The sequence below is a fragment of the Psittacula echo genome (assembly GCF_963264785.1).
Source record: "Psittacula echo genome assembly, chromosome: 1".
Lineage (NCBI taxonomy): Eukaryota > Metazoa > Chordata > Aves > Psittaciformes > Psittacidae > Psittacula > Psittacula echo.
Window position 1 is genome coordinate 57,616,745 of NC_137735.1, and position 25,324 is coordinate 57,642,068.

The 25,324-nt window shown below is 39.3% G+C and overlaps 1 protein-coding gene across 1 annotated transcript in view; it reads left to right on the forward strand.

Annotated features, from left to right (window-relative positions):
* EGF (epidermal growth factor) overlaps positions 1-25,324 on the forward strand; it is a gene marked incomplete at both ends in the record, with an annotated part of 57,656 nt that overhangs the window by 15,722 nt on the left and 16,610 nt on the right. The window contains 14 exons of the mRNA XM_080634994.1: positions 1,126-1,356; positions 2,468-2,670; positions 7,591-7,716; positions 8,748-8,870; positions 11,330-11,452; positions 12,664-12,789; positions 13,791-13,927; positions 15,818-15,966; positions 17,581-17,685; positions 19,314-19,537; positions 22,334-22,501; positions 23,239-23,388; positions 23,834-23,983; positions 24,757-24,873. Of these exons, the coding sequence (XP_080491120.1) occupies positions 1,126-1,356; positions 2,468-2,670; positions 7,591-7,716; positions 8,748-8,870; positions 11,330-11,452; positions 12,664-12,789; positions 13,791-13,927; positions 15,818-15,966; positions 17,581-17,685; positions 19,314-19,537; positions 22,334-22,501; positions 23,239-23,388; positions 23,834-23,983; positions 24,757-24,873 (2,132 nt within the window). The remainder of the gene's footprint in view (positions 1-1,125; positions 1,357-2,467; positions 2,671-7,590; positions 7,717-8,747; positions 8,871-11,329; positions 11,453-12,663; positions 12,790-13,790; positions 13,928-15,817; positions 15,967-17,580; positions 17,686-19,313; positions 19,538-22,333; positions 22,502-23,238; positions 23,389-23,833; positions 23,984-24,756; positions 24,874-25,324) is intronic.

Here is a 25,324-nt window from a genome sequence, read left to right on the forward strand (position 1 = left end):
AGTATAGCCCTTGCCAGTGAGATCTAATCCATTTTAGAGCCTTTAACAAATTATTAATCTAAGCATAGTGAAGGTGGCTTTATGCAACATTGTTTTGTACATAGAAATTCTGTAATTTTGTGAAGACAAGGCAAAATGATGATACTTCTTGGAACTTTTGTGCAGAAGAAACCCAAACAAAAAATCTAAACCCAAGCATTAAAAAATGAAATATACATGAATGAGGGATAACTTGCTATTTTGGAAGAACTGTTGTTAACATTATTCACATGGGTAAATCTGGGTTCTAACCTATAAATAACTTGACATGCAAGTAGCTTCAGTGCATGACTGTTTTGAGTATTGCAGTTGCATTTTGACTCTGTCTTAATTTAATAACAGCTAGACTGTCTGCTATAACCAGCAGGAATGTAGAAAGAAACAAGAACAATAATAGAAATGGTATTTTTAAGTTAAGCACTTAAGTGATATGTTCAACTAGAGTTTCTGGAGATTCCTTCCCAGAGGCAGGGGGCAATAGGAATCTGCCTGAGATGTGCCTTTCCACAAGTTTGCATGAGTTCCCCTTAGAACGAAGAGCTAGTTCCAGTTTCTTTCTCTAACCATATGTTGGAACAAAGCAGACAGACGATACTACATCATAGTTCAGCTGGGCTGATTCCTGCTTGACCTACATGAGAGAAAATTCTAGGATCTCATTGCTTCCTGAACAATCTCCTGAACAACCATATAGTCTCTGATAGAAACATATTTATTAAAATAAGAAACAATGGTAACAAAATGTTAATGGTACCATAACTTCCGTTAAACAGGCAATGCTTTGTTGTCAAAAATTATTTCAGTTCTAGATAGAGCTATGTTAAAGGAAGATCCTGAAATAGGTGAGTATGTATTAGGGAATTCCTTTGTTTTATTATTAGTTTTGGTTCTGAAAGCATTGTGGTAAGACTGAAGAACTCTGTACACACGAGCAACTAAAAATTGGTATGTAGCAGTGATGTGATTTTGCAGCTGTGGTTGTTTGGTTTATTTTGGTGTTTTTTTTGTTGTTTGGGGTTTTTCTGTCTGTTTTTGTTTGCTTGTTCTTTCTGAAGAAGAACTCTTGCTTGCTTCTCTTGCTTGCAGGCTATTATTTTGGTCTTCAGATGGTACTGTTTCAAGCATACACCGACTGTCTCTCAGTGGAAGTGATGTGAGAAGTGTTTTAAGAACTACAGAAAAAATAAAGGCAATGTCACTAGATCTGGTTGACAGAAGGCTCTACTGGATCCAACATGACCATGGGAAAGACATTTCCCATATTGGATCATGTGACTATGATGGCGGAGCTATTCGTTTGCTCAAAACCTCTGTCCGGTGAGTTTTCCTTAGCCTGTCAGAAAGAAAAGGCTCATTTCCTGGGGATGCATGAAAGCTCTCCTCCTCATTCTCCCTTTCATTTTGTCAGTTCATAACAAAGGAAGATGTATAAAGTGTAGTGCAAATGGCCTGTAACTGTAAATCTACAACTTCTGATAGGAAAATGGAAAAAAGTCACCGTTGTACGGATAATACTGCCACTCAGTATTTCCCATCTTCGAAGCTTTTAGCAAATGATAATTACTTAATCCTTAGAAATCCTCTCTGAGTGTGTATTGGTGGCATTTTTATGCAGATAGGGAAGCCAAAAGCAGAGATTAAATTATTTGTCCAAGGTCACAGTGGATGAGCTCAGGTGTCTGAGCTGTGCTCAAAAGAGTGAGCTAGATCAGGCTCTTCCTATCCTCCTCTAACCCTGTTGTACTCCTTAGCTGTCGCATGGGGACGTGGTGAAAACTGTTGTACACAACAGACTTGTTCCCTCCTGCTCCCCAGTGCTGGGGCTAAGCACATCTGAGGGGGCTGTTAGACCCATGTGCTGTTGGGTACCTTTAGTATTTGGTCTTCATGCTTTGCAGTGGTACAGATGCTCCACAGCATGCATGTTTTTTGATGAGGTACTCAGGAAAAGGTCACCTGTGTCACTTCAGTCTCTGTCAGTATAGCTAGATTGGCATATAAGTAATAGGGATTGCCAACAGCAAAATGAGAAAAATACATGGTTTTACTGGCTTTCTGATTTAGATATGCCGCACACCATTTGCACATGATGGCCACAAAGCTGGTTTCTCCCTACATTGGAGCTGATACCTAGGCTTTCTCTGTCAGTTGAGTCAGTCCTGAATAACAGCTCATATAAGCTCTGAGAAATGCAGGTTATCCATTTTGCATCTATTATTTCTTGAAAATCTTAAGGATTCTGGGTGCTGGATTATTTGGGAATGTGTCTGGCACCACATCTGATTCTCATACATATAAGATGTATAAGAATGCAAGTAAATGTTAATTACAGTGAACTTGACTGAACTAGATGCTCAGAAATGTATGACTGAGTAAATATATAGGTATCAGGTAATGTGCCATTTTGTGTTATTTTCTTTTCTTGTAGACATCAATTGCTTGGTATGTCTCTCTTTGCTGAGCACCTGTACTATTCAGAGTTGAAATCTGGTATGATATGGAGAGCCAACAAGTATACTGGAAAAGTTGTTGTCACAATTAGCTTGAAGCCATCATTTTTTCCACCAGTGGAGATAAAAGTGGTACATCCATTTAAACAGCCAGGTGCAAGAATAGATTCTCAGGATTTTGGTAAGTAAACTGTAATGATACAGTTGTATGTATGAGAATAATAATCATAGAATCATAGAATCAACTAGGTTGGAAAAGGCTTTGAAGATCATCAGTTCCAGCCGTTACCAAAGGACTGCCAAAACCACCACTAAACCTTGTCACTAAGGGCACAGTGCTTGAACACTTCCGGGGACAGTGATTCCACCACTCCTTGGGCAGCCTGTTCCAATGCTTGACAACCCTTTCAGTGAAGAATCATCTCCTGATACTCTACCTAAACCTCCCCTGGCGCATCTTGAGACTGTTACCTCTTGTCCTATGGCTTGTTACTTGGGAGAAGAGACCGACGCCCACCTCTCTCCGTCCTCCTTTCAGATATCTGTAGAGAGCGATAAGGTCCCCCCTGAGCCTTCTCTTCTGCAGACTGAGCAACCCCAGTTTCCTCAGCCATTCCTCATCACACTTGTGCTCCAGACCCTTCACCAGCACCACTGCCCTTCTCTGGACCTGCTCCAGCACCTCAATGTCCCTCTTGTAGTAAGGGGTGCAGAACTGAACACAGGATTCTAGGTGCGTCCTCACCAATGCTGAATACAGGGCGATGATCCCTAATTCTGTTGGCCATGCTATTTCTGATATAGGCCAGGATGCATAATGTCATGCACTCCGATTTTTCACAGTAATAATTTTCTTCGGCAAAATTCCAGGCCTTGGAGAAGCCAAGGAAAGGTTTCCTTCAACTTCAGTGATCTGCAGTTCCACTTAGTATGGGTAACTCCAGCTGGAGTATCAGGCTGAAAGTGTGCTGAGCATAAACCCCTCATTTCATTAATCTGAATATACATGCAGATAAATGTGATTTTCTCTTTCTCGATGTTTACACAAAGATGTTTTCATACTTTTCTGTTAATGCACAAGGCATACAGCTTTTTAATCCTCCAAGTAGATTATCTTCATCAAATGTCTGCTCCCTTCTGGAAGTTTTATTCTAACGTGCATCTAAACATCTCAGATTATTATGGCACTGAAGGATTTTAAATGCACAGTATGTGCTACAATTATACTGTGATATCTCAGCTTTGTTGTGAAATGTCTGGATTAATAGTTAGCCTGTTTTAGATGGACTTGAAGCTGCCATAATAACTATGAAATAAGAGCATTGGGTCTCTTTAACTGGTATCAGTTGCAGCCTACTGAGGTGGTCATGTCACTGCCTTTCTCTGTAAATCAGAAAATGAAGGTAGCTGCTTATGGATAGCTCATCCTCCTCGAGGATTCCCGCTGAGACAGTGGGAAGTTGGGGGTTTCCAGGAGAAATAATGTCTTGTTCTCTGAACTCCGGAAAGTAGACATACAGTATTATTGTTTTAATGGAATAGCTTTTGTCACCAGTTTTGCTTGGACATAAATACCTGAACAAACAGTATAGAGGCATTTGTGTGTTAAGCAATAGATACAGAACTCCTAAGGGAAGATGGCCATGGATTCACAGATGGTGTAAAGACATAAGGAGAAAGTAGTGTTTGTTCATATGAGCAAAAATGAAACTGTAAATCTCTTTCTTGAACCTTTTCTGATATCTACTATAAAATAGGCTTTGTCTTTCTTCATGCCCACCAACAGTTTTGTAGGATACCATGATGCCTCTCTTTTCTGAAGCCTGGTATGAGTAGGAAAATCAAAATCTTCAAAGAAATTTTCCCCTTCAAAAGCTTTATTTGCAGTGCAGAGAGCTGTTAAGATTCAGAAAAGTGTGTTCCTGGAGATCAAGCTTATACTTGTAAACACAGGGAGCCTCCATTCAGAGGCAATACCTCTTTCGTGGTTCCTTTGAGGAAAACATTCATCCTTGCAAAAGGAAACACTTTTTTCAACTGACACTTTTGGTGTTCTCACACAGAGTGACTAAGGAAGGATAAATTTGTGGTGCAGACAGTTCCACACATCTCAGGATTGTTACAGCGGGATTTGGAAGGTATTATGAGGCTTATGAGGTGTCTGTCACCATGTCTGCATGAGCATGAAGATGGAGAGGAAGAAACAATGACCAAGAATGTTAGTTCATGAACCTCAGGGATATTGCTTGGGTTACCTATGTTATCTCCACCAGAGCGTATAGCATAATTTCATTGACTACGGGCATTTAGCTTTTATTCTTTTCTCAGAAGATTAACTCTACTTCTTTAACCAGGATGTGCTGCTTTCCAGTGTTTCCCCTTCCGCTGCAAAAAGGGTTTCCCCACCTTTATTTATAAATAAACTACCAACATTTTTAAATGCCTTGCAGTATATATCCCTATATTTCCAACATGTTTAGTAAATTTTTTATATGACAGTAAGTGTTGTCAGCAGTAGGCCTTAATTTTATTTCAAATACCTTCTTGTAAAAACGTCTGGGAAAAGATGGAGTAGAAAGAAGCTTAACAGGCTGAATCCAGATGAACCTTTTGGACTTTGGATGTACGTTACTTAGCTTATCCAGTGCAAGACTGGGATGAAAGCAGGACTAATGAGCCTGGCGTGCAAATGAGATTTATAGCTGATCTTACAACCGAGAAACCTGGAGATAAAAGCATACGTAGACTAATTGGATGCTCAGTACAAGCTAAGAAAGTACTTGTTGCAGTGTAGTGTCAGCTGTGAATTGTCAGGCCTTCTTTAAAGAAGATAGCAAGTGAGGTTCTTCAGATGAAATGGGAACTGATGAGAAGTGCTCAACTGACATGATTTGAATTTTTTACTGGAATTTGGATTGTTTACTTTACTACTTAAATTCCTCATGTCTTCTTTTCCCTTTCTCTTTCAAAAGACTTTCCTGGATTGGTCAGGGCCAATAAATACAGAAAAGAAAATTAATTCATTTAGGAGTTTTCCAGAACCCCACACAATCACTTCGGTATGGCAGTTTCTGGAGAACAGCGTCTAATTCACCTCAACGTTCCTAGACAGCTAACCCTAGATTTGCTGACAGTATATGTATTTATAAATGCCTGCTGGAATGTTCTTCACACCTTTATTAATGGTTTGTAAAATATCCCATTACCTTAAAATCTTATAGATTGCCTCTGGAATTTTTTTCCAAATATCTCTTTGACAGGTTAATGATACTCAGTATACTTAGGATATTTCTTTTTTTTCAGGAGTTATGTTGGTTTTTTGCCCAATGTAAGATACTACCATCAGGCTGTTATCCAAGAACAGCCATTACCATATGAAAGAGGTGATGGGAAGAGAAAAAAACCCATCAAAACCAAAGGAAATAGAAAGTATGGTTTATAATTATTGTTCTCCCAGAGAATATTACCTTAAAAACTTTGTATTTCATAATCTAGCCAGCATTCACTTTAAGCTTTGAAATATGATTGGTTTTTTTACATATTAATTTGGCATTATCGGATTCTAAAAATTATTCAGTTAAAAAAGAATTTCTTGAGATTGCCCAGACAACAAAATTATAGCTTCTGTTATTTCTCCTGTAATTCCTGGGTATCTTAGGTCTCATTAGACCAAAAACGGTAAAAGCAAGGGGCAAAAATCCAGCATCAGTGAAAAGCACAAGATGAAGCCTTGAATGTGGTCTTGTTTCTGCTTTGCATTGTTTTGTACGCTTGCAGGTTTGTCATCCTAATGAGCTCTGTATTTGAAGACTGAACACCCCATTACTGTATATTCCTGACTCAGTTGCAGTAGGGACAAAGACTAAGGGTTCTGTTCAAAATTAATTCTACAAAAAGAGAAGCTCAGCTAAAACTACATAAAATTCAAGTCTCTCAAAAGATGACATTAATCATAGACAATATCCATCTAGTCATCCACTGAAAATTTTTCATTTAGTTAGGCAAATTCTGTTAGAGAAGAATTTGTGATTTTGCTGTAAATACGTGCAATGTTGACAATTTCAGCCAATCTGAAGTGTCTGAATGGGAAATTATTTCAGTTTTTTATAGATGTGATCTGTCATTCCACCAAATGGCCAACATTTTCTTCTCTGTTGTGGCTAGCAGAAGACTAAATGTCAAACTTAAACATTATGCTGCTTTCCACCTCTTGGAATTTAGAGGGTGAATTGGAAATAGCACAAGAAAAAATATTCATGTACAAATTTCTTTGCCTGTATGAGCCTGTATGAGTTATATGTTAAACAGACATCACAGGGCAAAGACCATGTTGTGTGTGGGTGGCTGCATACTCACATTCAGTAGCAGCAGTTCAACTATTCTTAGCTTGGGAAAGGGGCAAGCACCCCAGAAGAAGATTAGGAAGATTAAACCAAAAATAATAGTTTGGGAGACAAGAATAAAACCATGAGCATAGCATATCTGCAAAAGTACCAGCTCTAAAAGGTAGCTGAGCATAGACATAAGGTTCTGCAAATCCTACCAATGAAAAAAGATACCTGAATACCTGTTTGCCTTTTTCTGTAAAGCAAGAGAAGGAGGAAGGCTTCTCGGGATCTTTGGGTACTTCTTTCTGTACCCGAAGATTATTTGAAGGAACTTTGAGCATATCTTGTTGGACATCAGAAACAGTTTTAAATATGAGTTCAAGATTTACAATGTTTGCATTTCTCATGGTCAGAAACCAACATCCGTATCAGTACAAAATTCTCTAGACTGTGCTAATACTTTTTGCCCAAAGGAAATGTATGGTCATTATGATCTGTCCAGCTGTTTTATTTTGTTAAATAATGTGAGACTTGAGTACTGCGTAGTGCTAATAATTTCCAGCCTTCATATGCTCCTCCTCTCTTTTTATCTCTCTTTTCTCTCTTTTTGCATATGTGCTCTCTTTCTGTTGCTCTTTTCTGTGCAGGACTGGTGGCATAGGAAGCCTGCTGTTGAGAAAACACATCACTGAGCATCTTTCTCAAAATAGTTTCTCCTTGAAGGTTGATATGGCAAGACCTCCATTACATTTAAATTATATTTGGTCTTACAGAAAAAGGAACTTGTGATTTGAACAAAGAAAAGTGCAGAAGAAGAATCTGCAGGCCAGACTCAAGAACTCATCGGTGCAAATGTTCTAGTGGCTTTATTTTAAGTCGAAATAAACAATTTTGTGAAGGTAATCCGTGAATCTCCCATCAGCTTTACACTAGCAAATGAAAAAATTATTCTGTTCTTTTACTTTACTCATTTCTTGAGTATGAAAAAAACACTCTAAGATCTTAAAAATCAAATTGTGTCATTTAAGTTTTGTGTCCCTCCAGGTTCTGAACTAGTCTAAAAAGGAGACCTATGAAAGTGTCACAAGGGCTATTCTTGTGAGAAATTTTTTCTGAGTAGTTAAAGGAGATTCAGATAAGTAGACAGCCTTATGGGTGCTTATATAATCTTTAAATAAAAATTAAAACAGATCTATCACCAAAGGTGAAACATTAAAAAGTCCTGCAAAAAGATGGCTTTCTGAAGTCCCCACTTTCAAAAAAGACACAAATTTTGAACATGTTTCTAAATGCTTTAATCGGGATTGTTTTAATAAAAATAAAAATCTATCATTACTGGTAATAATAGCTGTTTTATTTATATATTAATAATAGCTATTTTTGTAGATCATTTTTAGAAGCAGCTTTTTCAAAGTGTGACCATATTTAAAAAGACATAAAGGCATCAAAATTTCTAGCTTAAACCTGCCTGAGCAGCATCCATCCAGTTCTCAGGAAATTCACCAGGATTGCTTTCTGAGTCTCAACTTCTAAACTCCTTTTGGGTTTTGAGAATTTTACTTAAGTTATGTTGGAGCCAAATATTTTAGAATAATTTTTGTCTGAAGAATGTATCGAATGTAATTTTTTTCTGGTGCAAATAGTATGTAACTGACACTGGAACCTGTATGGGAAAGCATGCTTTTGAAAATCCTCTACGTACCTATGTGGGACACGTGCAGCCTGAGTAGGCTTTGCTAGAAGGTTTTAAAAGCTGATGTGAATAAGGTCTGCAGACTTGCTTTTATGTCATTTATTAGGAGAAGCATATTTTTGTAAAATGAATGGGAAAATGAGGTACTTTTTGAAGACTGTTAGTTTGTTTCATTAATCTATTCCCTGACACAGGCTGATGATGTTATTCTGACACAGCAACTGCTTCTTTTGGCAGATATCAATGAATGTGGCTTCTGGAATCATGGCTGTACTTTAGGCTGTGTGAACATCCCTGGCTCCTATTACTGCACCTGCCCGAGAGGTTTCGTTCTGCTGCCTGATAGGAAAACATGTCATGGTAAGTAGCAGAAATACATAAATGCTTTGAGTATGATATTGGAGAGAGTCCTCAGTTAACACCGGAACTGTTGACAGTTTTGTGTGTTGCACTGCTTGCTTCCAATCCCTTATTATGTAAGCAGGATCAGCTTAAACTGAGTGAACCAAATTCAGACGTCATGTTTACAGAAGTGTAAGTTAGATGTGAGTAATCAAGTGTGAGCCTCTTCAGGAGCAAAAAAAGAAAAAAAATAGAAGAGTCACGTCTCCAGAGAGACCTCTTTGCTCACATTAGGCTCTGTGGCACATTCCAGGTCAATAAGCAGTTATTATCTTTCTAAATGTGGTCTCTGAATTTGACTTACACTGTGTATCCCACAGAAGAATTTACACAGTCTCTAGGCGAGACTGTGTAAATTAGATGTGTGTTCGCCTGTTTACAACAAATAATGCGCACAGAAGTACTCATAAGATTGTTTAACCGGGGAATTTGCTGCACCTGTGTGTTTTGTTGGATTTTTTTTTCTGAGTTAATCTGTGTACAAGAAGTATGCCTGAGAGAACTTATCCATATAAGATAGGTACATCAAACAGGAAGCTCTCTGAAACTGGGTAAGTGTGAATAAATTAAATGCAGAGAACACAGAGAAGTGGAGCAAAAAACCCAAAGATTTTTCTGTCAATAAGCTTTAAGGACCATACTTTAGTCATAGTAAGAGTCAGAGGTGGAGGGTTTTTTTCCCTCCCTTTATGCTGCACTGTGTATATTCAGCCTACAAATTAATTAAGCCTTTCTGAAGTAACTCTAGAATATAAAATGTGAAGTGCATCCAGGTTTTGAGATCTTGGGATATTCCCAGTCACTTTTCTATTTCATAATGAAGTGAAGCTTAGGCACAGACAAAGATACTTCTACCTTGTTTCCATGGAAATAAAACACTAGTAAATGCCCCAGGTAGAAGTGCCAGTGCATACCAATGAGTTCAGTTCGGATCATGGCAGGATCAGGAACTAGGGTGTATTAAATATCACTACCAGAGACTAAATGTAGCCATAGAGTCCAAAAGACTCTAGCAGTCACTCTATCTATTTTATACCTCCAAGAGTCGTTTCTCTCTCTGTATTTAAGAGGGAGCCAGGAGCAGGATTCAGTGACCCAAACATGGGGGTCCAGGGTGTGTGTGACAACTGCAGAAAGCAGCCAAATATAACAGAAGACCTATGGGAGACCTGCAGCCAGAGGCAATTAGGAGTTGTGATACCCTTTTGTGTCCAAAACAATCCTTAGACACGATGCAACTCAGTCCTACTTTGGATGACTAGCTTGAACTATATGCCTACATTTTGAGTGGCTCAAATTAGATAGAAAATAATGTTTTTCTAACACAGGCTAGGGATGCAGCATGGACAGTATAACTCCTTAACTACTGCAGCACAAGGCAGATATGTCACCAACTACGCAACTTGAGAGAGAAAGAAAGAGAGAAATGCAAGGTGAGAAGTCCACATGCTGACCAGACATTTTGATGCTTTGTCCTCCAACTCCAACTCCTTTACAAAGCTCTTCATCTAAAGCCACAAGCTCTGGCCGGAAAAAAACATGAGATCAGTTTCTTGACCCTCTTCACTGTGCTTAAGGGGTTAGAACAATCCAGTCCACACTGCAGTTGCCATGGAGAAGCAGTATTTGCAACAGTTATGCACCACTTAAGCTGGTGTATGTAGCTGATTCAAAGAAGCAGCTGTAGGAAACTTGCATTTGTTCAAGTCTGCGAGGGGTGTTGCCATGTTTCACTGGATTTGGCATAAAGAGATACAGCACTGCAATGCAGAAGGTGGAAGGAGCATATCCTGTGAAATTGCATTAAATAAATACCCAGAAAAATGTTGGCACTCCAACAATTGGAAAGTAAAGGAAAGCTATTGCCAGGTCCTCAGATGATTTTGCCCTTAGAGCTTTAACCATTGCCACTAAGGAACATAGCTTTATTTTTGGAATGTTCATCTCCCATTTTTCTTGGTTCTAGCTCTGTTACTTTTGGAGTAGTAGGAAAGTAGTTTTTCCTCATTCTCTTTGTGTTTTATACTTATTCTTTCAGTGTAACTTCCTTGTAGTTTTCAAAACCTGATCTATTTTTGATGAAATGTAAAAAAGAATGTTTTTTAAATTATTTCTATTCTTATAATGCATTCCCATACAATTTGGAAAATTTAAAGCTCATCGATATTATAGCTTTGGGACCAAGCAATTTTGTCTTTCTCATTTCCTATAATTAGGAGAGGGTGGGGAAAAAAGATTGGGAAAACCAAAACAAACCACAACAAACCCCAGAAAGACCACAGAAGTGTTGTACTCTCAATATCACACTTTTATTATTTTCTTTTTTCTTGCTTTTTCTGTGCTAACATCTTTTTTGGGGGACTTTGTAAAACTTTTTAACATAATTTAAACTCTTTTTCCTCTTCAAATTACTGTAGAGCTAATTTCCTGTACAAGTAACAACACCGAATGTAGCCATGGTTGCCTTCAAACGTCTAAAGGACCTGTTTGCTTTTGTCCTGAAGGGTCTGTACTCAAAGTGGATGGCAAAACATGCACGGGTATGTAACATTTTTTCTAGCAATGTTGACTGCCAAGCTCTGTTTATTCTTGGCACTGAGATCCAGGAGTGAATGAAAGCCTTTTACACTCATTTTGCACGGCTATAAATGATTGTACAAGATCGAGGCAATAGAATGTCAGGCACTTTGAGTGCTGAGATGAACAATATTTATCTTCATTTTTTAGTAGATGTTTCTTAGCAGCAACATCTGATGTTTGCAGGCCAAATGCCTTTGTCGTCAGCGCAGATCAAGGCATCTCCCAGATGTTTGTTGCAGGATACATCCAAAATTTGTATTTGAGGAGAAGTACAAAAAAACAGGTACAAAATTGGCTTGTGTGAAATCTGAAGATGACTTTATTGACATCATGCAACCCAGGTTTAGAGCCTTTCTAACTTACAGCAGTTTCATCTGATTGCCCACAGATGGAATTTTTGCAGTCAGAATATTAGAAAAATGCTACAGCCAGTAATCTCTCATCCTCCATTCCAGCAAGCTTTCCAAATTCAGGGGACAGTAGCTTTTCAACTGTATTTTTACATGCTTAGGGGTCGAAATTGCTCCATTAATGCCAGCCACATGCCTTGCAAAATCATCTTACCTTTTTACATCCTTTACATACTGTGGACCATACTGTATACATAGGTTCAGTCAGTCCTGCTGTTTTGTTATGGACACTTCACCGAGGAAGCTCTGGCTGGCATTGAGGCTATAACCATTGTACAGCCCCAGGAAGAAAGACTAGTTTCTTTTTGTATGAAATCTTGGTTTGCGTATTAGAAAGTATCAGTTCACTATCCTAGTCTAACTAACTTCTAGGGGGAGAATGGCATTAACTTGATGTTTCTTTGCATAGAATGCAAAGTCTGACAAAGTTATTATGTTATTGTAGATGGGCTGAGTTCTACGTGGGAGAAAGAGTTTGCTGAAATAACGAAGACATGGAAAACACCTTCATATATATCCTCTCCCCCACTCCATCTTGTGTTGTGAATTTTCAGGAAAAACTCTGGAAAAATGCTGCTACTTTGCTTTCACTTCACTTGATTTCTGCTTTCAGCAGGAGGTATTTCAGTAAATCTACAAGCCACTGAGACGCTTTGCACTGTAGAAATTCCGAGGGAATCATCCTTTCTCTTATACCTCTGATTTTATGTAATTTTTTGTTTAGAATGGCGAAGTTGAATTTTTCAAATGCTCTCTTTAAGGTTGTACATCTCCAGATAATGGTGGCTGTAGTCAGATATGTTCTTCACTAAGTCCATCCTCCTGGGAGTGTGCTTGTTTTCCTGGATATAATCTTCAGCGAGACAGAAAGCACTGCACTGCTATAGGTTCGTTTCTTGTTATGCCTGCAAATTTCTGACAATGAAAGCATAAACATTTTAGAGTCCTTTGAAATGGATTGCATAGCTTGGATCTATTTTTGCACTGGTTTTAGGTTACTTTGTGAAACTTGGGAAATACTAGGTTTTTTTAAAAAAATAACCTATTTTAGAAATATGCTAGAACAAGCAGCAGTGTATGGTTCAGTCTCCCTCATGGAAGATTTACTCTATTATCCAACTTCTGCATTTCACTCTGGGCTCCTGTATTGAAGAGATCTATCTGCATTCTTCAGGGTTTTGTGCCTTTATATGAATATGGGTGTAGTTTCTGCCCAGTGTTACAGAATTGTGATTGAGGTGTCTACATTTGGAGAACAGCTCAGGGGATAGTCTGCTGAAGGACCTACAAGTACAAGGGTATTTCTCCCCCACTGGCCCCAGGAAGCCCAGGTATTTGATGTGCATGTTTGGGTTTCAGATTCCAGACCCTTCTGTTTCTTCTGAGAAAAGGGCAGAGCCTGTTCAACAGCAAGGTATGAGCAATTGTGTGAAAGAGAGGAGCAAAGAGAAGTATGTGATTTGTTTCTGGGATAAGGGAAAAGCTTTATTTTTTTAGAGCACAGCATTTTTCTTGCTCATACTGTGGAAAGCTTCACATGTGCAAAAGTCAAGTGTTCTGACATTTATGGTGGTGCTGTGAAATGCGGAGGGAAGACTGTCTTGAGGCTAAGTCACTCTCTGAAATGCAGCAGGGCTAGTGGCTTCCTTTAACACAAATCTCGAAGCTGATCTTGGACAAGGCACTGATGCTGAAAACCTATAATCATATTTATCTTTGATTTCTGAGTCCAGTGGAATGTAGGAAAAATGCCTTCATTTCGTTGTGCTTCTGTTCCTCATTTTGTCTTCTAGTGTTGTTTACTTACAATGTTAGCTAGGTAGTAACACGGACTAGAGATCACTTTGAAACTAGTGGAATTAACATATGTGCACATTTTCATTAACAGGTCCTAAGCCATTTTTGTTGTTTGCAAATGGCCAAGATATCCGACAGATCAGTTTTGATGGAACAGATTACGCAAGTTTACTTGACTGGCAGATGGGAATGGTCTTAGCACTGGACTCTGACCCAGTGGAAAACAAGGTAAGGCATTAAAAATGAGAGGATTTTGAAGTGTTGCAAGGACAAATGGATTGGGCTTTCATGTGCCTTAACCTTTCTGCTGTCAGTGATCAGATTACATGTTGTGCTGCTAGTTGTTCTGTTGCCTGTCCGGGAGCACAACTGCTACAGGACGTCAAACACTAGTTGTAGAGTTTCATCATTTATTCACTGATTGAATGTTGATGTTGAATGTACATTGACATGGCTAATTCACAGAGAATTTGGATTTCTATATTCATTGCAAGCATGATATAATTTTCAAAGAACTTCTGTATGATTGATAGTTTTCTCCCTTAAGACTTCAGTACTGTTTTATGGAAATATATTGTGGGCTTTTTCTTCAAAAAAAGCAACAGTATCTTTTTTTCTGTACAGCTAAATCCCATGATCCCTACTAAATGTAGGATTAATTTTAACAAGAATTACGTCCTATGTCCTGCCTGACATTATTGAACAAAACTGCTGAACGCTCACTGGATTTATTGCTCTTATAAAGTGTTTTCCTTATATTACGAGATACCACTGTTGGAAATGGGAATCTCCTCTGCATAAAGAGTTGTTTGTGTGGCTGCATCGCAGTGCCCTACTCCTTGCCTGCAGAGTTGGGAAGAATAGGCGTTCAGCTGTGCTTTGCTAAATCTTATGTGGCAGATAGTTACTTTTTCCTATGGTGGGACTTGTTTACACTGTAAAAGCAGTACAAAGTGATACTGGATGGTACAGTGGAAGCTGACAAAGAGCTCAGTTAAGTTGCTGGACACATCTGAAGGCCTGGACAGACACAGCTAAACAAGTGCGAATGTTACCAGATCTGCGCTACAGGAGGATCATTTCAGGCACTGCTGGAATATCACCACTTGCTTCTGAAATAGGGCCCTGCTGGGAAACTAGCAGTTGTTGGGTACTGTGCTGAATGTAATTCAGCTGCGTCGGTGACAGTGGCTGTGCACTGTTGTCCGCTTCTGTAGGGAGCTCAGCATGACAGCAGTGTTGGCAGTGAGGAGGTGAGGTGGCACGCAGGTGGCACTGAGATGAGGTGTGAGCTACTGCTCAGCATTGCTCTGCGCTCCCCTGGTAATTGAATTAGCTGATTTAATGCTAAAGGCCACCCTCCTGCTTTGTTTGACCTCATGGTTAGCATCAAAGCAAGGTTATTTATTTTGTTGCTACCATTTGCAAAGAAAGCCTCAGCATTACTTTGCATGTGGTTCTGCCAAACAGTGTTTGGCTCCCTCTGGGGATCAAATACAAGCCAATTTTTTTTCCTTCATCCTTGGAAAACAAACTTAGTTTCCCCACCAGCAGAAAGCTTTTATTTTGACCCAAAACTGAGAAGCATCTTCTAGAAATGTTAATGTTTTACAGAACAGAGACCTGGTAAAACATTAAGACAAGTGCAGGCTGAAAGAGGTGGAGGAAAAAAAAATTAGAAACAAATTATACAACTCCTTTCCCCTTCCCACTTACTCCTTGACACACATACACTACTACTTTCTCCTCCCCACTCCTCCCTTTTTAAAATGAGCAGCAGTGCTTTTGCCTGCTCCTACTTTTGCTTCCTCGGAAGTGCTTCATGTGAGGTAGTTGCTTACTGAAACAGGACCGCACGATATGCAAAGGTCTGTATATAGGGCAACCAGGATTTGCAGCTAAGCACAAGCTGCCTGTAGAAGTCATCCTGGCTGAAAGATAAGTGCCTTTTTATTTGGTCAGGGATCACGGGTTACCTGTGCAGCCTTTTTGTGAATAAGCAGTCTATGGAACATTCAAAATTAAAAAGTTATTTTAGAATTGGAATTATTAGACAAGAGAAATGGAGCAGAAAGTGAGATGGGAACTAACAATGCTTCACCTGTTGTTTCTTCACAGATTTACTTAGCCCACACTGCCTTGAAATGGATAGAACGAGCTAATCTGGATGGCTCAAATCGTGAAAAAGTTATTCATGAAGCTATAGATATACCCGAAGGCCTTGCTGTGGACTGGATTAACCGTAAATTGTATTGGACAGACAGAGGGTACATGCTCCACAGTGCATTTATGTTAAAGCATGCCATAAAATATTTGGAATAAATGACTGGTGATACAGAAATAGCCGTGATATCACTCTAAATTCAGGAACGCTTCACATTCTGATTGGGTAGCTGTAATCTCAAGTATATACAGTTGGAAGGTTCTTTAAAACAGAAATACTGGCATTTTACTTTGAGTCTGCTGTTGTATTTTTATCTTTGTCTTTCCAAGAAGCAAGGGTTTGGACTTGGTTGCAAGGAATCTAAAGCATGTACTGCATATATACATATACATATGTGCACATGTGCATGTGAATATATATGTATACACTCCTATTTATATATATGTACACTGCATGTGTGTATATCTAGGTATATCTTTATATATATAGTTTGATAAAAATATTGAGTATTACTGCACTGAGTACATCTGGGGCAGAAGTCGGCATTGTTGACAGCTGCAATCATGCCCCTTTAAGCTAATGGAGAGCCTTTGTCAAGTATGTTTAGTAAAAGAGGAAGGATCGCTGGCAGACAACATGACTTCACATTTCAGCTGATACCTAGCCTTACATACAGAGAGACAAAAAAATGACCTTTGGTGAAAAGACAGTGTCAGATTAGAACACATAATGAAGACTTCCTTGAACAGCAGTCACCATGTTTCAGTATGACCCATCATTTATCAGTCAATAAAAAGTGGATTTGAATGTCCAGATCACATTCCTTCTCACTTTTATATATACCGCTAGTCCTCTTCCTTGCTATAAGGTACAATCTTGTCTACGCTATTGCATTCCCAGATAAATACGCCACTGCTTCTTCTGAAATGGGAAATTATGGTGCTTGTCTCTGTAAAAGAGTCAAGGGTGAAGCCGTGAGTTTTTGTCTGCCACTTTCTTCTCACTCACTGCATTTATCTGTATTCCACATTTGCACAAATATATTTCTCCTTCCATCTTTGTGCAGCCTTTCCTTTGCAGGTTCAGAAAGGCATGGAAGGCTGTAGGCTTGCTTTCAGGTAGAACCTGATATTTGTTTGTCAAGGTGAAGCTTGTAGCAACAAGTAGTACAGTTTTCTGAAAAAGGTTGGACTGGGAGACTGGCAATGTATATTCTGTACTTGACTCTGCCATGGATTTTATGATTCCTTTTTATCAAAAGGACTGTAGCTTCATTCTTTCCTGTAAAATAGATAAAATAAGTAAAATGCTTGGCTATTTCTGAATGAAAAATGCTATGTAAAAGGTCTAGTTTAAAAATTCTTTATACATTTGATAATGCCATTCAATTAGGAGCTAGTTTTCTGCCTGACTCCCTTTAAGGCTAACATTTATCTATTAGCAATCATACTTGCAACTCATTATCTGCCCAAAGAAGGAGAACTTCATGTCTCCTGCAGAGCAGCAGGTATTTTATCATCTGGACCTGATAATGAAGCTGTGACATGAATTACTTGTTGATAAAACTACTAGGCATCCCACACCAGCAGGATTATTTCCTGTCATTGCAAAGTTAGTTATTACAGTTTTGTGCTGAACTAAACCAAGGCATAAACTTAGTACGTTAGGTAATTAACAAGATAGCATGGAGGATCTAACAGTGCTGTGTGTGTTGCAGGAAGGCATGCATTGAAAGGAGCAATCTGAATGGAATGCAAAGAAAAATGATCATCTGGGAGGATATCTCCCAGCCCCGAGGGATTGCCATTCACCCATTTGTTAAGTAAGGAGTAATAAATGTAGTTAATTGTGTAACACTTGGGGAATTTTCTTAAAAATGAGCATGCCAGCCTTGCCCTTTTGGCAGTCTAAAAGTGCACTGTTCTCACGTTACGATAGTCACTGTCTTGCAGAGTTGTGAGAACTGCAATGTTTTATTACTGGGTTTCTTTTGTGAGGTAGGATATGTTCACTTTTTTCGGCCATGTTTCAGTTTTTGAGGAAACTAAACCAGACCTACTGTTGTAGAGATTTGTTGATTTAAATGCACCTTATATCTTCTTACCTAGTGCTGAGATGATGACAGGAGTTTGGAATGTTTAAACTCTTGATGAAATTCTGGCCATTTTAATCAAAGGCAAAGCCCCATGGATTGCAGTCAATATGCCTCCTGTAGTAGCATGTTTTTAAATCTGGTGGTTTTTTGTCTTTTTCTTTCTCTTTTTCTTTTTTTTTTTTTTAATGCTCATATCCTGCTATAACTAAGTACTGATGAATCAAGGAATGAAGCAGAGTGGGAAGGGTGTTTTGTTAGCTTCAAGCTGGACATATTAAAGACCTGAAAGAATCTCTTTCAGTAGAGGTTGAATACGATACAGACATTTTGTAGGAAAACATTTAAGAACAGGTAGTTTAAGGGAGATTTGCCTATTAGAATTACTGGCAGAGGCAAAGCTATTCTACAACGGGAAAGGGAGGAGAAAACGTCACTGAAACCTTCCTTATTAGAAAGTTAATGGTGAAGGGAGGAACAGTCTCCCTTAGCAATGTCCATAATTGTAAAGTCAGTATTGAAGAGGGATCTGAAACACAATTAAAGCTATTGAAAATACTGATCCCTGCATTGGCTGCAACAAAACTGCTTACGTAAATAAAGCTAAATGAATATGTGGGTGAATTCAGTAAACCTGACAGAGGCAGCTGCTGCCTGGGAAGACTGGAGTCCAGACTTTAGAAGTAATTTGTGGTTTCGGCTATCCCCATATTAGGCTGCCATCAAGCAATGTGTGTTCATTGAAAAATGGGATGTATTCAGTCAGCAACACCCAGGACCCTAGAGGGAAACCCTGAGAATCATGATTTTATGAAAAGAAGAAAAGAGGCTGGGCCTGATACTGGTTTATTAAAAAACAACATCAAAAAAAACCCCATAACCATCCAACCAAAACAAATAAACCCTCAAAAAACCCTGAGAACTTTTGATTGCTTTCCATGGGTGGCAAGTAGTTTTGGTGTCATTTGTGCATTGCTAAACCCTTGTTTAGACAAGGGGCCAGCTAATGCGTCATCTTCTGTTGTCTGGGTTTGCTAAACTGCTATCAGCAGTCATGTGGAAGACACAAAAAGCAGATACGAAGAGCTGGCAATTAGCATAAGCAGGAATTGTTGTTCAAAGGTTTTGTGCCAACAAACAGAGTGAGGATTCTGCATAAATCCCAGTGTAATCACCTGGAGTCTTATGGCAAGTGTGAAAAGATCAGCAGCCAATATATTTGCTTGAAGCCTACAATTTTTCTCATGTGCCTCAGGCCTATATTGGTCTGATCTGACCTTTCTGCTTTGAAAGAACTCCATGGAGAGGAGGACAAACATTTACTTACTGACTTCCTGTGTGCATTTTGTTTTCTAAAGGAGATTATTCTGGACTGACATGGGGGTCAATCCCCGGATTGACAGCTCTTCATTAGAAGGCATTGATCGCCAGGTTATAGCCACCACTGGTCTGGTGTGGCCCAGTGGAATAGCTCTTGACTACTTATCTGACAAGCTGTACTGGTGTGATGCTAAGATGTCCGTGGTTGAGAGTGCAAACCTGGATGGTTCTGGTCGTCGAATCCTTGCCCAGAATGATGTAGGTGAGGCTTTGGGGTTGATAATTTCCTACTGCTGCTTGTCAGTGTGCCTGTGTGTCTGCACATGTGCATGTGAATTCCCAGCCAGTGGCTGTGGTGTATATTCCATGCAACTCTCTGCTGAGGTTAATGTCATCAATTAGCTCTTCATTCAGTAACCTAGTTGGCTTTAATTCATTTTAGCAAAAGAACACTTTTCTAACACTCTCTGCCTTTACTAATCAATCACTTTGCATTCTGCAGACAACTTTTCTGCCTCCACAGGAAAATGGAAAGAAAAAGATTTTTAAATGTGGTTCGCTTGTTCTATGTATGGCTATTTAGTGTAATTCAGATTTTGCTGTGTTTATTACACCAGTGAATTATACTTGCATAAGCTGGAAGAGAATTAATCTTGGCTGTTAAGTTCTTTGAGCAACGAATCTGCATCTTCATAGTGTTGAAGACTTGAGATGGCTCTAAATACACAATAGACACTGGAAAACTGATTTATGCAATATGCTGGAAGTTGTTATGGCTGAGATTTCTATTTGTGACAAGTAACTTTTTCTAGAGTAAGAAAGCAGAAGTATTAACAATGAGGAACTGATGCTGTATCACATCTAAAGTAAACCATATGTCTAGGAATCTTGTACATGGCAAATTAGTTTCTGGAGAGAATAATTCTTTGTGCATGATATCTTTCTGGGGACAATTTTGTTGGTGTGTACACAAAACATAGCAGAATGAGGACTCTTGGCTCAGTATCATGATTGCCATGGGTAGAGACTCTACAGTTACTCTGTCAAGCAGCTGCTGCTCTAGTCTGTGCTCTGCGAAGGTTTGCATTCATCTCCTAAGCAGATACCCTCCCCCTTGTTTGAAGGTGAGCAGTGTGAAGTCTTGAAACCAGCAGTGTTCTGCAGTTCATAAGACATCAAAAGGCCTGGGCAGAGTGACTTCCCACCATTCCTCCCTTTTCCTCTGCTCTGCATATTCTGCTGTATGCTCACCTTGAAACTGATCTGCAAAGGAGGACCCTGAAGCCTGTTGAAAGCATCACTGTTTTCCTCCACAAGGAATGAGACAGTGTCTTCTGGGGAGAAAACAGAGTTGGAGAGCTAAGAGCACTGGAGAAAAACAGGGTGTGGGAAAGGAGGAGGGCTTGGAGCAGTGATATGGCTGTTTGGAAGTGGGAGAAAAGGACATCATCACCTATGTGGGAAGAAAGAAAGTGCAGAACTGTAGGGGTATGAATTTAGAAAGGCAGGAAGACTTGATATCCTGGATGTTTTGCCAGCGCTGTTGCTGAGACCAGAATTCAGTTTCTGTCCTTGGACAGCTGTATGCTGGAGGACAGGAAGGTGGCATTCCTTCACAGGCATTTAACATAGTATTTTTTTTTATCACAGCAGCTCCCTCTAGTGCCCCTGTACCGAGAATTCATTCAGTATAGCTGCATACAAAATAGTTAAAATTATTCCTTCTCTTTCACCTGTTTTCAGCTGTAAGTAAAACAGCCTGTAAGAACCCACCTAAGGCAGTGAGCAACACAACCATTCCTTTTGTTTAGGCAGTGAGTTGTATTTGCACCCCTGTGGAAAGGGTACATGTGGTTATTCATTTTCCTGATCCTGCTATCTCCATTGATGGCACTACACTTTTGGTTTTAATCCTTAATATATTTCTAAGCTAAAACGTTAAGGAATTACAAGTCAAAGTGGGGTGGTGTTTGTTGATAGTGCACGCTATAGATCACAACATTGTGAGGATGGGGACAGTACCTAGATCTTGGGCTAGTTGTTCAAATTTCATGGAAAGAAAAACTAAGAACCACACTCCACCAGCATGGCTCAGTGGAGGTTAGTGAACTGCTAACAGAATAACAATATGCTCTTCAGTTTAGCAGCTGAAGACAGTGTTGTAGAATTTTTGTCATGTATGATTGGGTTTTGACAGTTTATTTGTGATGTGTATTTAAGATATACCAACACATACTCCTTCTCCGAGGGTCCTGTTGTAATTAGTGAAAAGAAAGGAAGTTACTTGGATGATCTACTGCATTCCGTGGATTGTGTTAGCTGTTACTGTTAGTTAGTTGGCTAACAGACAGTAGCTAACTAGCCACAGCCTACTGCTGCTAGTTGGCTGAAGTGAGGAAAATTGGTTCCCCTCCTGAATTTTGCACTGTGAAAAATTGGCTAGTGAATGTCTGTGCATGTTTATATGTACATGTGGACTATTGTGTTGCACTTGTTTGTACTTCTGGCGCTTGCAGAGACCACACAGTGGCTTTGGGTCCTACCATGAGTCAGTGTCTATAGTGTCTGTAGCTCCCAGGCTGCCTTGTGCTGGTACACTTTTGCAGGATGATACATGCCATGAGCTCTTCTTCTTGCTGCTATGTGAAGACTGCAAAAGGAGCTGTGTACCTCAGCAACTCTGTGCTGGGCCACTTACTGGCAGAGGAGGGAGCCGCTCCACTTCTGCAAGGCTGGTTCCAATGCTGCTTCAAGAAATGATGAGTCTAAGGTAGAAGCATCTTGTGAACTTGATCTGGTTGGAGGTCACCAGCAGTATAGAGATTGTACTGAGTCAGGCAAGTGTCATAGCCTCCTCTGCTAAGAACATAAGTAACATGTTCTCACGGTCCATCATTCATGGACGCTTATCCCACCCCATGAGACATCTAAGTGAAGAAGTGGCTATGGCTATGCCACTGTGTCAGAGGTAGACCTGTATGCAGATACTGCTTTCGTTTACGTGATTTCTTGTGTGTGTTCTACAGATGTGGAAATGAGAAATCTGATTTCTTTGTAGGCCACCCTTTCGATGTAGCAGTGTTTGAGGATCACCTTTGGTTTTCTGACTGGGCTAGGCCATCACTAATGAGGGTGGACAAGAAGACCGGCCAAAACAGGGTACGTCTTCGAGGCAGCATGCTGAGACCCTCATCAATGGTTGTAGTTCATCCTTTGGCGAAACCAGGTATACTGCAAAAATTACGCAGTCATTCCCTTCCAGCCTCCTCTTGTTCACTAATATCAGTAGAATACATGGTCCCGGGGAGAGGATTATCTTCTGAGAAATAGGCACTTTAGAGGGCCTTGAATAGTAAGACTGGCATTTATTGAAAGCACCATCTGGGCATGTGTCCCAGGAATGCTAACAGATCTTGTACACTTATGATGATGCACAAGAATAGATGCTGATCAATTGCCACAAGGCTAACATAGTGTTCTAATTCCTATTTATCTTCATTTATTAGCACTCCTCACACACACATAGGAAGTGACACAGGGAAAGATTTTGTAAGATTTATTAGTTTTGGACCAAATAGTTTGATTTTCTGTTTGGAGCAATCTCCCTGTAAACAGAAAAATAGGCCAGGGTTGAGAGAAACTAATTACAGGTTCCCTCTGCCTTTGCAATGTTCTTTCAGGAAACATCAGGACTCTAAATATTAAAGGAGAAATAGTAAAGTAAATTAAAAAAAAAAAAAAGGTAGGTATGTATGTATTAAATACAGAGTATGTGAATCTGCTTCTGGCCAGAGGCTAGGTGAGAATATTTATGCTTTTCTATATGCATCTTTATTTTAATCAACAAAAAAAAGTTCTCGTTTTTGTCACTCATTTGTTTTCCAACTTCTTGAACTCTGCCCAGTGAAAAGAAGATGCTGACTGAAGAAGCAGCTTGTTAAGTTACCTGTTTTTCTGCATTAGGGGCAAATCCTTGCCTTTATGAGAATGGAGGCTGTGATCAGATCTGTGAAAACAATTTTGGAGTTGCCCATTGCATGTGCCATCCAGGATTTGGGAAAACTCAAGACGGAAAAGCCTGTCATGCCCTGGATGTTTCCAACACAACAGCAGGTACATTCCTTCAGTACCTAAATAAAAGGACACTTCCTCCTCCTGAAATCCTTGAGAATCCTAATAGCATTGAAAAATATTCACCTTGGTCTACATAACAAATGAGGGTCTCTCTGAAGAATGAAAACACTGGGGTGTTGTCCTGGGATAATAACATGTTGTCTGACCATTGTAACTTTTCCCTTGGCCCAGTATGAGATGTGTGCAGTGCTGACAAATATTGTGAGCAGTGAGTTGCATTATTTCTCTTTTGTATTTGAGAAACGCCACCAGTGAGTGGTTTTAAGAATAATTTGAGGCCAGAAACAGGCTAGTCTGAGATGATACTAGTGTTTATTTTAAAAGAAAAAAACCTGTGATTATTGCAAAATTGACAAGTGATGGAAAATCAGAAAGTTAGTTCGATAGATTTAAATGGTCTGTCACTTTTTTCTTGTCTGTTTAGGAAGTGTCTCTGTGCACAAGGAGGTAATGCCAACGGCAAAACCAGAGACCTTGCTCCAGAGAACACAAACCAGTGGGATATTCAAGGATGCAGACAGCGGGGAAAGGCAGAACATCGGCGTTTTCTTGATGGCTGAAATCATGGTATCAGGTAGAGTCTGATGATTGTCTTCCTTCTATTTACTGTGAGGCTCTGAACAGTTTTATACAACAGAAAAAAAGTCATAGCCCTTAAAGGAAGAAAGGCTGAATGTCAAGTCTGGGGGCATTCATGCTCTTAACCCTCCTACAAGAAGGTGGGTCTATGCAATTATGTCAGGTAGGATGGCTTTTCAGTTTGTTTGTCTCCATGATCCTTCACTATGTCAACAGAACTCAATAATGTTATCCAGGTCTAGAGAACAAATATTTCTAATTTGGGACACTTGTGAAAGTCTTTCCCTTAGATTTTATGAATATATTAAGTTCCTCTGAACAAAATAGCAGCAAACCCACTGAATTCTACATATGTTTGATGACACTAGGCCGTTAAATTATGAAATAGGTTTTGTCTACAGTATTCAGAAATCTTGATACTAAATGATACTTTAGCTCCATCTAGACAAAGACAACAGCCCTAATGATTGTATTGACTTGTCGTCATTAACCCAAGAAAGCCAAGTTTCAAACTTTGTATGTTCTGGTTTTCTTCTTATTTTTTTGGTTGGTTGATTTGGTTTTTGTTTGTTGCTTTGGGGTTTTTTTGGTTTTGGTTTTGGGGTTTTTTTGTGTGTGTGTGTGTTGTGTTTTGTTTTTTGGTTTTGTTCTGTTTTTTCGGGGGGAAGGGGTTGGTTTGGTTTCTTTTTTTGTAATATGTATATACATCCTTTGATCTGTCCACATGCATCTACTGGTCATTTCTTTTTTGATTTGTTTATGCAATAGATCAAGATGATTGCTCAGCACTAGAATGTTATGTCAATGCAGAGTGTGTTTTGCTGGAAGATGGTGCTATGTGCCAGTGTTTGAAAGGATTTACCAGGAAGGGGAAATCATGCTATGGTAACAAAATACATTAATACAACCTTCTGAAAAACTGTTGATTGAGGAAGAGGAAGAAAACATATCTTTTCTTACATTGGCAGCTCTGCTGCGTGAGCTGTCAGAGAAAGGTCAATGGTACTGCTTGTTTTGAAAGGGATGATGAGCAGAAAGCGCGTGACAGGGAATGGTTAGTTATTCCATGTTTTATTTTCACCTGAGTCGTGAGTGTTAATCCTATTAATAAGTAATAACATGGATAACGAGAATACAAGCGTAATGCATTTATTTGTAAAAACTACCTAATAATAAAAGCTCAGTCCATAGTCACGGTAGTTGATGTATAATTTAGAAGTATGTAGTAAGGAATCTCTTAAAATTAATATCCTGATGTAATGTTTATGTGAAAGGCTGCTCTTGCTCCTTGCTAGCAGTAGAAAAAGACTCTAATAATCAGACAATACATTGCTTA